Source organism: Pelophylax lessonae, assembly GCF_965119305.1.
Source record: "Pelophylax lessonae genome assembly, chromosome: 4".
In the NCBI taxonomy this organism is placed as follows: domain Eukaryota; kingdom Metazoa; phylum Chordata; class Amphibia; order Anura; family Ranidae; genus Pelophylax; species Pelophylax lessonae.
The window spans coordinates 76424468-76437214 of NC_138771.1; the positions used below are offsets into that span (position 1 = coordinate 76424468).

The window sequence follows — 12747 nt, forward strand, 5'->3', positions numbered from 1 at the left end:
TGACCAGATGAGAGGCGGAAGATTGTGAGCAAATAGCTTAATATTTGTTATACAGAGCCAGCTTTTCTGCAGGACTGCAAAACGTTAGGTGCACATAAATGGCACCATGGAATACCAAAAACATTCCAAACCTACGTGACGAATGCTGTGGATTAATAAAAGGAATCAGTCAGAAAAGTCTGATGGAAGCAGCATTTACTAATAGACCTATTTCCGCATCACTTTAAGTGAAGTGACTGTCCTGGAACTAGTCTGCAAGGCAGGGAATAGTGGCTTTCATCAGAGGCCTATAAGACAGCTTAGGGACAGGTTCTCATTAAAGCTAAATTTCTGATTTGTATTGCAGCTTGGATCAATATAAGTATGCATATATCATACCCAAGGGACTGCTGGGGGAGCTGACAACCACTGTAGTAGTGGGCGCTATTACAGTAATAGTGAAAACCTGGGTCGTGTACCATGTGGCTTCTTTTCTGCATAGTGACCACAGGCAGTCACTTTATCAATTAATACAAGATGTTCTCTGATTGGATGAGGTTGAGTTTGTGACCTTCAAATCAGAGAACACTCTTTACTATTAAAAAAAAATGCAAGGCATTGTGTGAATGGCAGCAGTGCAAAACTAGTGACCCCCTGTGCTCAATCTGCAATGGGAAAGCCACTTGGCATAGGACCTGGAGGACTGCGGCTTTTGCTGTAAAAGCGCCAGCTAGTAAAGCGATTGTCAGGTTCCCCAGTGGCCCCCTCAGGTAAGAGATAAACATACTTACATTGTGCCAAGCTGAAGATTATACCTGGAGTTCCGTGTTTTTTTTCTCTTTATAGCATCTGCAGATAAATAGAATATTACAAGTTTGGAGGTGTTGAGTAAAACACGAAGTGAGGGCATAGTTGAATTGCCACAAAATCACCTGAGAATTGCCCTATGTAGTTAAACTTTACAGTCTCCAAGCATTGTATAGCATCTTCCTGCCCAGCCTATAGCACAAAGAGGGTTAGGCAGTGACTTTAAGATCCCGACTGGACGTTAGATGACCTCCTGTCAGAAAGCGCCGCACAGCAGCGCAATCTGGACAGGTAACATTAAAACAGGCCTCGCCATGGTCGACCAAAGAAGTTGAGTGAATGTGCTCAGCGTCATATCCAGAGGTTGTCTTTGGGAAATAGACATATGAGTGCTGCCAGCATAGCTGTAGAGGTTGAAGTGGTGGGGGGGTCAGCCTGTCAGTGCTCAGATCATACTCCACACACTGCATCAAATTGGTCTGCATGGCTGTCATCCCAGAAGGAAGTCTCTTCTAAAGATAATGCACAAGAAAGCTCAAAAACAGTTTGCTGAAGACAAGCAGACTAAGGACATGGATTACTGGAACCATGTCCTGTGGTCTGATGAGACCAAGATAAACTTATTTGGTTCAGATGGTGTCAAGCGTGTGTAGTGGCAACCAGGTGAGATATACAAAGACAAGTGTGTCTTGCCTACAGTCAAGCATGGTGGTGGGAGTATCATGTTCTGGGGCTGCATGAGTGCTGCAGGCACTGGGGACAGTTCATTGAGGAAACCATAAATGGCAACATGTACTGTGACATACTGAAGCAGAGCATGATCCCCTCCCTTCGGAGACTGGGCTGTAGGGCAGTATTCCAACATGATAACGAACCCCAAACACACCTCCAAGATGACCACTGCCTTGCTAAAGAAGCTGAGGGTAAATGTGATGGACTCCAAGCATGTCTCCAGACCTAAACCCAATTGAGCATCTGTGGGGCATCCTTAAACAGAAGGTGGAGGAGCGCAAGGTCTCTAACATCCACCAGCTCCGTGATGTCGTTACAAAAGAGTGGAAGAGGACTTCAGTGGCAACCTGTGAAGCTCTGGTGAACTCCATACCCAAGAGGGTTAAGGCAGTGCTGGAAAATAATGGTGGCCATACAAAATATTGACACTTTGGGCCCAATTTGGACTTTTTCACTTAGGGGTGTCCTCACTTTTGTTGCCAGTGGTTTAGACATTAATGGCTGTGTGTTGAGATATTTTGAGGGGACAGCAAATTTACACTGTTATACAAGCTGTACACTCACTACTTTACATTGTAGCAAAGTGTAATTTCTTCAGTGTTGTCACATGAAAAGATATAAAATATTTACAGAAATGTGAGGGGTGTACTCACTTTTGTGAGAGAGACTATATATATATATATATAATTTCAAATACAGGAGCCAACAAGTGCATTTGAATGCCTCTTGTATACAAGTCAAACTGCTGTCAGCAGAATACCCTAAGGAAGAAGGCGGCAAAAATAAAATAAAAAACGTAGTTGAAAAAGGTAGTGTACATGTGCAGTGCAGACTTCAAAGATCGCATTTGGCTGTAGCATAAAGGGAAACTGCTACGTGTTTCAATTCTACAACGGATTTAAACGTAAAAAATATATATATATATATATATATATATATATATATATATATATATATATATATATATAGAGAGAGAGAGAGAGAGAGAGATCTATAATATATATATATAATATATATATATATATAATTTTTTTATTAACCATTTGAAATAAAGCTGTGACTTGGATTACACCCCCCCCCCCCCTCCTCTATCATGGATTACCCTCTCCTTGGTCATGATAATAATGGGTTAAATCAAGACAGCTCCCATTTGAAAAAGCATGCCATGAATGTACAAACAGCATCCCCTCCAGGCTACCTTACCAATCCCACCACAATACCGATGCCAGCATCCCGGGGACACCCTTGATCCCAGCATCTACACAAATGTGAGCTGATCATTTTTACTATGTGTCATCTTAACCCATTATGACTGCACCAAGACTCACGGAAGTTCAGGATTGAGATTGCAGGGGTGGGGTGAATCAAGATCACGATTATTACACGATTGGGACTGCAAAGTCGCATGACAAGTCGTACCCCATTATTTCCAATGAGTATCGTTCAAATCTGTGCGACTTCAAGTCGCAATGACTTCAAAGTAGTTCCTGTACTATTTTGGTCCAACTTTAATGCGTTGTGAGGTCCAGAGACATCAAGATTACACAGACATTGCTTCTAGTCCAGTCAAAATCGCTAAATTTTTAGGTCGCACAAGTGAGAAAGGGGCCCTAATGCTGCTCAATTTAGTTCTTAAAGTATTGGTAGTTTTTAAAAATTGGAAAATTTAAGTCTCTGTGGATTACTACATTAGACAAAGTAGGTAAAAGTCTGGGTACAGCCACATATTTCTTTAATAAATTATCTAAATGGAATTTTTCAGCTTCCTCTAGCTGGGAACTTCATTTTTACAACTGAGAAAAAAAAAAAAAAAAGCTGAGTGTAGATCAGGAAACTGAACACAACACATGCCCTAAACCCGTAGAAAGTATCTGGGAAAAAATAAGACAAGCTGCTTCTAATGAATGTAGGAGGACGTATGTGAGATGTTCTGTCAAGTAGGAGGTTGCTATGGGAATTACTTGCTGTGTTATTTCCAAGCCGCAGTCGTCATAATCCACCCAGACTATTTTAGGTGCCTTTTTCCTTCTTTTACAGCTTGTATTTCATACATTGTCCCCTCTGTCCTGTTTTAATTTTTATTGATTAAAATTAATCATTTCTCTAGTGGTCCAATACATCAATAACATAAAAGAAAGGAGCAACTGATTACAGGTTCTGCAAATTATAACCTGAAAAAGATTAAAGATAAAAGAGAAGAGAGGAAATACCTTTTTTATGGGCACAAGATACATAATAGAAAAGGAAGAGCGGATCATTTACAGAAGAGACACAAATAATACACCTGGGTTTTTATCATGTTCTTGCATTTTTTGGTGTCAAAGGCCCCTTTCACATGGGCTTTCCGATAAGGTCCGCCTGACAGTTTTTTTTCAGGTGGACCTGATCGGATGCTCCATGCAGCCCTATGGCTCCTCTGACACCCGCTGCTATCCGATCCAGTCCGTGAAATCCAGACGCTATTTTCCATCCGTCTGGAGGATCGGATCGGATCAGATGAAAACAGACAGGTGGTCTATTTTTCATCCGATCTCCCATAGAGGAGAGTGGGGATCTGACAGCTCTCCTGGGCAGGAAGGAGAAGTGCATTTTTTTCCCACAACATTGCATTTGAAAAGCTGCTGCGCAAATACCACGTGACATAAAAATTGCAACACCCATCATTTTGTTCTATAGGACCTTTGCTAAAAAAAAAAAATATATATATATATATATATATATATATATATATATATATATATATATATATATATATATATATATATATATATGTTTATGGAGTTCTAACTAATTTTCTAGTTAAAAAAAAAAATAGTTTTTTACATGTAGGAGTGAAGTGTCAGAATTGCCACAGATAGCAAGTGGTTAAGCTAAGTATTATAAAATGCCTCATGTCATCGTATAGCTATTAAAAGAAGAATTCCAGGTATGGATATTTATACATGCATTTACCTTACTTGGCCAATCCCTCTAGAAGCTGGAAATCACTGTAGTAGGCACCACTATTCCAGTGATCCCCACTAGCTTCCGGGGTCCCGGGCTGAACATCTGCTCTGCTGTTTACTGAACACAGAAGATTGTTTGCTTGGCACAGGCTCCATTCACAGAATACTTTGCATTTTCTAAATTAATTCACAATGTTATTTGATTGGATGAGGTGAGAGAGAGAGAGAGAGAGCAGTGACATCACAATCTCTGCCTTGTAAAATCAGAGAATGCTGTACATACACAAAAATTGAATGCATTCTCTGAATGGCACCCAGGCCAAGCAGCCAACAGTTATGAACAGCAGAGGAATAGTGCCCCATCGCTGGTGTAAAAAAGGAGGAATAGTGCCCCATTGTTGGTGTCATTAGGAGGAATAGTGCCCCATTGCTGGTGTCAGTAGGAGGAATAGTGCCCCATTGCTGGTGTCAGTAGGAGGAATAGTGCCCCATTGCTGGTGTTAGTAGGAGGAATAGTGCCCCATTGCTGGTGTCAGTAGGAGGAATAGTGCCCCATTGCTGGTGTTAGTAGGAGGAATAGTGCCCCATTGCTGGTGTTAGTAGGAGGAATAGTGCCCCATTGCTGGTGTCAGTAGGAGGAATAGTGCCCCATCGTTGGTGTCAGTAGGAAGAATAGTGCCCTATCGCTGGTGTCAGTAGGAGGAATAGTGCCCCATCGTAGGTGTCAGTAGGAAGAATAGTGCCCTATCGCTGGTGTCAGTAGGAGGAATAGTGCCCCATTGTTTGTGTAAAAAAGGAGGGATAGTGCCCCATTGTCGGTGTCATTAGCAGGAATAGTGCCCCATTGCTGGTGTCAGTAGGAGGAATAGTGCCCCATTGCTGGTGTCAGTAGGAGGAATAGTGCCCCATTGCTGGTGTCAGTAAGAGGAATAGTGCCCCATTGCTTTTGTCAGTAGGAGCAATAGTGCTCCATCGCTGGTTTAAGTAGGAGGAATAGTGCCCCGTCGTTGGTGTCAGGAGGAGGAATAGTGCCCCATCAGTGTCACTAGGAGGAATAGTTCCCTATTGTTGAAGTCAGTGACAAGAATTCTGCCCCATTGTTGGCATCAGTGGGCAGAGTAGGGTCTCTTTTCAATGGGATAAACAGTGCCCTCAAGGGCCAGATAAAAGCAAAGGGCCACATCCGGCCCCCAGGCCACAGTCTGGAGACTATAGTCTTAGATTGTTCTAGTGTACACCTGTGTGTTGCTTTGACCTGTGTTCCTTTTCTTTTTTTTTGGTGATGTGCATGTTATAGCGTCTATTGATCACAATGTCAGTGCATGTCAACCCGCATAGGTAATGGACACAACAAGGAAAGGTGTGAATTCAGCATAATGACACAGAGCAGGCTATTAGCTGTGTCTGCATACATCTTTAGATGTTCTCTCCTCTACACCAGGAGGATTGAATTTTGGGTCAGAATAATCTGATTCAACACTTCCTAACAGTGTTAATTGCTGGCTGCACCCCTCCTGTGCACCTATATTCCATTCTAATCTTTTATTTTCAATGGCTTTTATAGATTTTTTTCCAAGTACAAGAGAAGAATATATTTCACGCAATGGATAACAATGTGGTTCCATTCCCTATTATTTGCATTTATAAATAAATTGGCAATTTAAAGCTTCACAAGAGGGTATAGTATATTCTGTATGTCTCCACAATTATCTTATGTAGATGGAGCTGGTGATGGTGGATGGGCTTTAGGTTCGGTTCACACCTATGCAGCTTGCTTGTAATCCGATTCTGCAGTGCTTTTTGCGGTGCGTTTTTACACACTTGTTTCATACGTGTTTTTCCTGCTTTTTTTTATGCGTTTTGTATTTTTTATACTTTTGTTTTAGTTTTTTTTTTGGACAAGTTTGTTGTTAGGCAGATTAAAAAATGCCCAATACGGCAAAAACGCACTACATGCCATTTTACAGCTTCTCCGTAGAAGTCTGTTGAACCAGAAATGCATTGTTTTACATTTAAAAAGGTCCCTGACCCTTTCCAAAAACTCAGCAGCTGAAAAAAGCATAGATGTAAATGTGTTCCATAGGAAACCACGTTAAATGGAAAAAAGTGCCTTTCTGCAAAAAGCACTAAAAAAACGCATAGGTGTGAACAAGGCCTTAGAGGCCATTTGCCTTTGTCCTTGAATGAGCCACAGCAGATATTTTGAAAGAGAATATAGAAAAGGAGAGAATAAGGGCTCTTTCACACGGGCGGTCCGATCAGATCCGCCTGTCAGTTTTTTAGGCAGATCTGATCGGATCCTCCATGCAGCTCTATGGGGCAGCGGATGTCAGCGGAGACACCTCCGCTGACACCCGCTGCCATCCGCATCCGATCCTGTGCGTGAAATCTGGACGGATGGAAACCCTATTTTTCCATCCGTTCAGTAATCGGATCGGATCTGATGAGAGCGGACAAGCGGTCCGCTCTCATCCGATCCCCCATAGAGGGCAGCGGGGGCTGAGACACCTCCCTCTCCGCTCTGCAAGCGGAGACAGAGCTGTCATCCGCCGGCTCAGCGGGGATCGCTGATCGATCCCCGCTGAGCAATACGGATCCGCCTACGGAGGCGGACCGTGTGAAAGAGCCCTTACAAAGGTGTTGAAAACATTAGAAGTGAAGAGGAGGGTGGGGTTGAAGAGAGGGATGGATGGGGAACACAGTATTAAGAGGTTAAGGGTCAGGAAAAAGGCTTCCTTCCCACAGGGTCAGCCACCCACCGTATTTATCGGCGTATAACACTTTTTTCTCCTAAAAATGGACCGGGCAGAAGGACGAGCGGTTCTGTCATAGGAAGTCCCACCTCCTATGATAGACAGCACAGTGGCCCAATGCCGGGATGCGGGACGTGTGATGTCTATCATAGGCGCTGGGACTTCAGATGACAGCGGCCGCAGCCCAGTCCGCCCCCCTCTGCCTGGACTTTTTTTTTTAAAATATATCGCCGCTCTGTGCAATGGCGCTGGTGAGGCTGCTGTTGCCTGTTGCTTTGCCCTGCATTGGTGGACACTGCGCTGGCGAGGCTGCATTGGTGGACACTGCGCTGGCGAGGCTACATCGGTGGACACTGCGCTGGCGAGGCTACATCGGTGGACACTGCGCTGGCGAGGCTACATCGGTGGACACTGCGCTGGCGAGGCTACATTGGTGGACACTGTGCTGGCGAGGCTGCATTGGTGGACACTGCGATGGCGAGGCTGCATTGGTGGACACTGCGATGGCAAGGCTGCATTGGTGGTCACTGCGATGGCGAGACTGCATTGGTGGACACTGCGATGGCGACACTGCATTGGTGGACACTGCGATGGCGAGGCTGCATTGGTGGACACTGCGATGGCGAGGCTGCATTGGTGGACACTGCGATGGCGAGGCTGCATTGGTGGACACTGCGATGGCGAGACTGCATTGGTGGACACTGCGCTGGCGAGACTGCATTGGTGGACACTGCGCTGATGAGGCTGCATTCATGGGCACTGGTAAGACTGCATTTGATTAAAAAAAAAAAAAGTTCTGAGTTCAATGCGGTTTATTTCAAATTTAAGCTTTTTTCCAAAAATGGCCCTCCTAAATTTGAGGTGCGTGTTATACGCCGATAAATACGGTACTTATCCTCCCTGGTTTCCTGAAAGGTAATATTTCCAGGGGTCCCAGACCCCTCTGAAGGCATCTGTTTTTTCTGGTGAGTGCATGACTGTGGAGGTTCTGCTCTTTCAGATCACTCACGTTGTGTATGATCTATTGCACTGGGAATCAACATCATTGAGTGTCTCAAGTGGAGGTTTTTGCAACTTTGGGACTTTTTCCTGGACTCTATGAATGTTTACAAACACGAGCACTTTATGGTCACGTAGAGCCGGTTCACACTAATCCGACTCAGTCACCCCAACTTCGGGCAACTTTGAACTCGCCCGTGCAGTGCGACTTCATCGCGGCTTGCAAACGACTTCTCATAATAAAAGTCAATCCAAGTTGCTCCGACTTCGCCAAAAAATAGTGCAGGAACCTTTTTCTAAGTCGGAGCGACATGAGTCACTCTGATTAGAACGGTTCCATTGCACAGCATTGGGAGCTACTTGTCAGGCGACCAAGTCGCCTGACAAGTGGGAGTAGTGTGAACCGGCACTAAACAGGCAGTCCCCAAGTTACAAACAAGATTCCGTAAGTTTGTTTTTAAAGCAGAACTCTACCCATAACAACTTGATTTAAAAAATAATGTTCTTTAGCAAGGAACATACATTCTGCATTGGGCCTCATGCACACTGGACGTTATAAAAACGCCAGTAGCTTTGTAGTGAGTTTTTCAGCGTTTTTCAGCTTTTTTTGCATTGGCGTTTTTTGCCGTTTTTAGCTAAAAAAAATCACCTCTCTGCTATTTTAGTAACTCCCACTTTCCCACAATGCAATGCTTACCAGAATTACATCACATGAGTGTTCACACCTATGCGATAAGATTTAGGTGCGGGGAAAAAAGGGTCCTACAACATTTTGGTGCAAATGTAATGCAATTTGAGCCATACAAAATATATGGCTCAAATCGCATCGCACAGACATCACATGTGATGTGCACAGGAATGCGGTGCTTTTTTGAGGCAAATCACATGCATTGTTCAGCATACACTAGTGTGAACCCAGGCTATGTTCCATGAACGACACCTCGAAACTGAACCCAGGCTTAAAAAAAGCAATGGAATCAAAAAAACGTCAAAAAACGCCAGTTAGCAGCATTTTTTGGCGTTTATCGACATTAGAGCGTTTTTACAGCCGAAAAACGCCACTCAAAACCCACTAGTCTTTGGCTTTTTTTTTTTAACAGCCAGAAAACGCCCCTGCCAAAAACTGCGGATTACAGCCTATGAGTGCATGAACACATAGGATAACATGCTGGGGAGTTTACTGGCTGTAGAAAACAACGTCTGACGCCAAAGACAGCCGCTGTAAAAACTTCCAGTGTGCATGAGGCCTTATTATGCTACCAACATTAGCGTGTGCTATTAATTGCCTCCAGCATTGATTCCGTTTCTTCTTGCTGGAGGCTGCCATTTTGCTGAAGTCCAGAGCCCCTGAGCAGCAGTAAATGATAAAGTGCAACTAAATCCATCGATTTAATGGTTTAAAAAAACAGTTACATTCCTGGAATGCCCGGATGGCTAACTGTCACATCTGCTTGTGTCCTCAACCAAATTGTCAAACCATCAAATGGCTGGTGTCATAACTGATCACATGTGCAGCACCACGGCAGTTGCATACCAAACAGAAGAAGCTTCTTTGGCTGTAAAGGATAGGAGGGTTTAATTTGGCTTTTTAGCAGTGCCTAAAAATGTAGAGCAACTGAGCATGTGCAGAGCAGGGTGAGACAGTATATTACTGGATTTTACACGGTACAGGCATTTATTTTTAATGTTTTACATAGCTAAACCTGTAAAATGGGCCACCCTGAAGTCATCTAGCAGGACTTCATTTTCTGAATAAAGTTCCACTTTAAGTTGAACTTGTATGTAAATTTCTTTCCACAATTTACTTTTTTTTTCTAGTGTAACTCCAGCCAATTTTTTTTTATCTTTTGTATAGATAGCATAGGGAAGATCTATGCCTCACTTTCTGTCCCTATGACAATTGGATTTTGAACATTTTGGGTTGTTGTGGAAACAAGGATTGGCGATAAACCTTAAGCGGAGACACCTTTTTCCCACGATAACTCTTACAGGAGTAAATTTCCCTTCCTAGAGGTAGATTTCCTCTCACTTCCTTTTGTCTCCCTCCATTTGTAAGTATAAGTCGGATGTAAGTAACTCGGGGACTGCCTGTAGTAATTTCTTCATGTGGTTTTTTTAATTATAATTATATTTGTATATACAGTGCATTGAAAAATTATTCATACCCCTTGAAATTTTTCACATTTTGTCAGGCTACAATCAAAAACGTAAATGTATTTTATTGGGGTTTTATATGATAGACCAACACAAAGTGGCACATAATTGTGAAGTGGAAAGAAAATGATAAATGGTTTTTAAGTTTTTTTTTTTTTACAAATAAATATGTAAAAAGTGTGGCATGCATTTGTATTCTGCCTCATTTACTCTGATACCCCTAACTAAAATCTAGTGGGAACAATTGCCTTCAGAACTCACCTAATTAGTAAATAAAATCCCCCTGTGTGTCATTTAATCTCAGTATAAATGCAGCCGTTCTGTGAAGCCCTCAGAAATTTGTCAGAGAACCTAAGGCCTCTTTCACACGGGCGTTCCGTATGCCCGTATATCACCCCATCCGTTTGCGGGTGATATACAGACATAATGCATATCAATGGGATTGCGGATGACCATCCGCTGACATCCAATTTGCGTCCTTTCAGTTCTGTTCTGTTTTTTGGAACGGAACAGAACCCTATTTTTCTTCTGTTTAGAAAATGGAAAGGACGCAAAATCGGATGTCAGAGGTGTCATCCGCTGACATCCGCAACCCCCATAGACATACATTATGTCCGTATATCATCCGCAAACGGATGGGATGATATGCGGACATACGGACCGGATGACACAAGTGTCATCCGTGTCCGTAAAAAAAAAGAAAGTGCTGGAGCAGATCGCAATACGGTCCGATCCGTGTGAAAGAGGCCTTAGGGAACAAAGGGCATCATGAAGGCCAAGGAACACACCAGACAGGTCAGGGATAAAGTTGTGGAGAAGTTTAAAGCAGGGTTAGGTAAAAAAGAACATCCCAAGCTTTGAACATCTCACGGAGCACTGTTCAATCCATCATCCAAAAATGTAAAGGAGTATGGTACAACTGCAAACCTACCAAGACATGGCCGTCCACCTAAACTAACAGGCCGGGCAAGGAAAGCATTAATCAGAGAAGCAGCCAAGAGGCCCATGGTAACTCTGGAGGAGCTGCAGAGATCCGCAGCTCAGGTTTGAGAATCTATCCACAGGACAACTATTATTCGTGCACTCCACAAATCTGGCCTTTATGGAAGAGTGGCAAGAAGAAAGCCATTTTTGAAAAAGTCATAAGGAATCCTGTTTGCAGTTTGTCAAAAGCCATGTGGATGACACAGCAAACATGTGGAAGAAGGTAATCTTGTCAGAGGAGTCCAAAATCAAACTTTTGAGCCTAAAAGAAAAACACTGTGGTGGAAAAACAACACTACACATCACCCTGATTACACCATCCTCACTGTGAAACATGGTGGTGGCAGCATCATGTCGTGGGGATGCTTTTCTTCAGCAGAGACAGGGAAGCTGGTGAGAGTTGATGGGAAGATGGATGGAGACAAATACAGGGCAATCTTAGAAGAAAACCTGTTAGAATCTGCAAAAGACTTGAGACTGGGGCGGAGGTTCACCTTCCAGCAGGATGAGGATCCTAAACAAAAATCCAGAGCCATAATAGCATGGTTTGGATTAAAGCATATTCATGTTTTAGAACAGCCCAGTCAATGTCCAGCTCTAAATCCAATTGAGAATCTGTGGCAAGACTTGAAAGTTGATGTATACAGAGGCACTCCCCATACAGTCTGACAGAGCTTGAGCTATTTTGCAAAGAAAAATGGGCAAAAACTTCCCTCTCTACATGTTCAAAACTGGTAGACACATCCACAAAAATACTTGCAGCTGTAATTGCAGGGAAAGGCAGTTCTACAAAGTATTGGCTGAATACAAATATACGCCACAGTTTTCACATATTTATTTGTAAAAAAAAATTGAAAATCATTTATCATTTTCCTTCCACTTCACAATTATGTGCCGCTTTGTGTTGGTCTCTCACATAAAATCCCAATAAAATACATTTACGTTTTTGGCTGTAACATGACAAAATGTGGAAAGGTTCAAGGGGTATGAATACTTCTTCAAGGCACTGTATGTTTGTTTCACACATTTATGCAGTTTATATACGTTTTTGATTCACTTTATGTTGAAGCATTGCACTTTTCTTGGGCAATATAATAATTGTTAGCGTTTGGGTTTATTGCAGCTTTAAAATTCCAATTTACTTTACTTACTTTCGAAAGCTGTTGCTCTGATCCAAACCCTAGTCCAAAAACCGTATTCGCTCTGCTGTCAGCCCACTGGCCAAACTTCTGTGATGTCTTTGTAAAAGTCATGTTGGGTGTGATTGTGCTGTTTATTATTACCTGTAGTGCAAAAAAAGAAAAAAGGAGAGAGAAAATACTTTTATTGTTCTATGTTAAAGCACAGTCCAGTCATTGCTTAAATAAATTCTCAGTATACCAGTTTTTAATCCA

General features: G+C 42.7%; 1 protein-coding gene across 1 annotated transcript in view; it reads right to left on the reverse strand.

The window, feature by feature from the left end:
• Window positions 1–12747, reverse strand: part of HOMER2 (homer scaffold protein 2) — a 375844-nt gene that overhangs the window by 179830 nt on the left and 183267 nt on the right. Inside the window, exon 3 of the mRNA XM_082254028.1 lies at window positions 12505–12636. Coding sequence (XP_082110154.1) covers window positions 12505–12636 — 132 coding nt within the window. The remainder of the gene's footprint in view (window positions 1–12504; window positions 12637–12747) is intronic.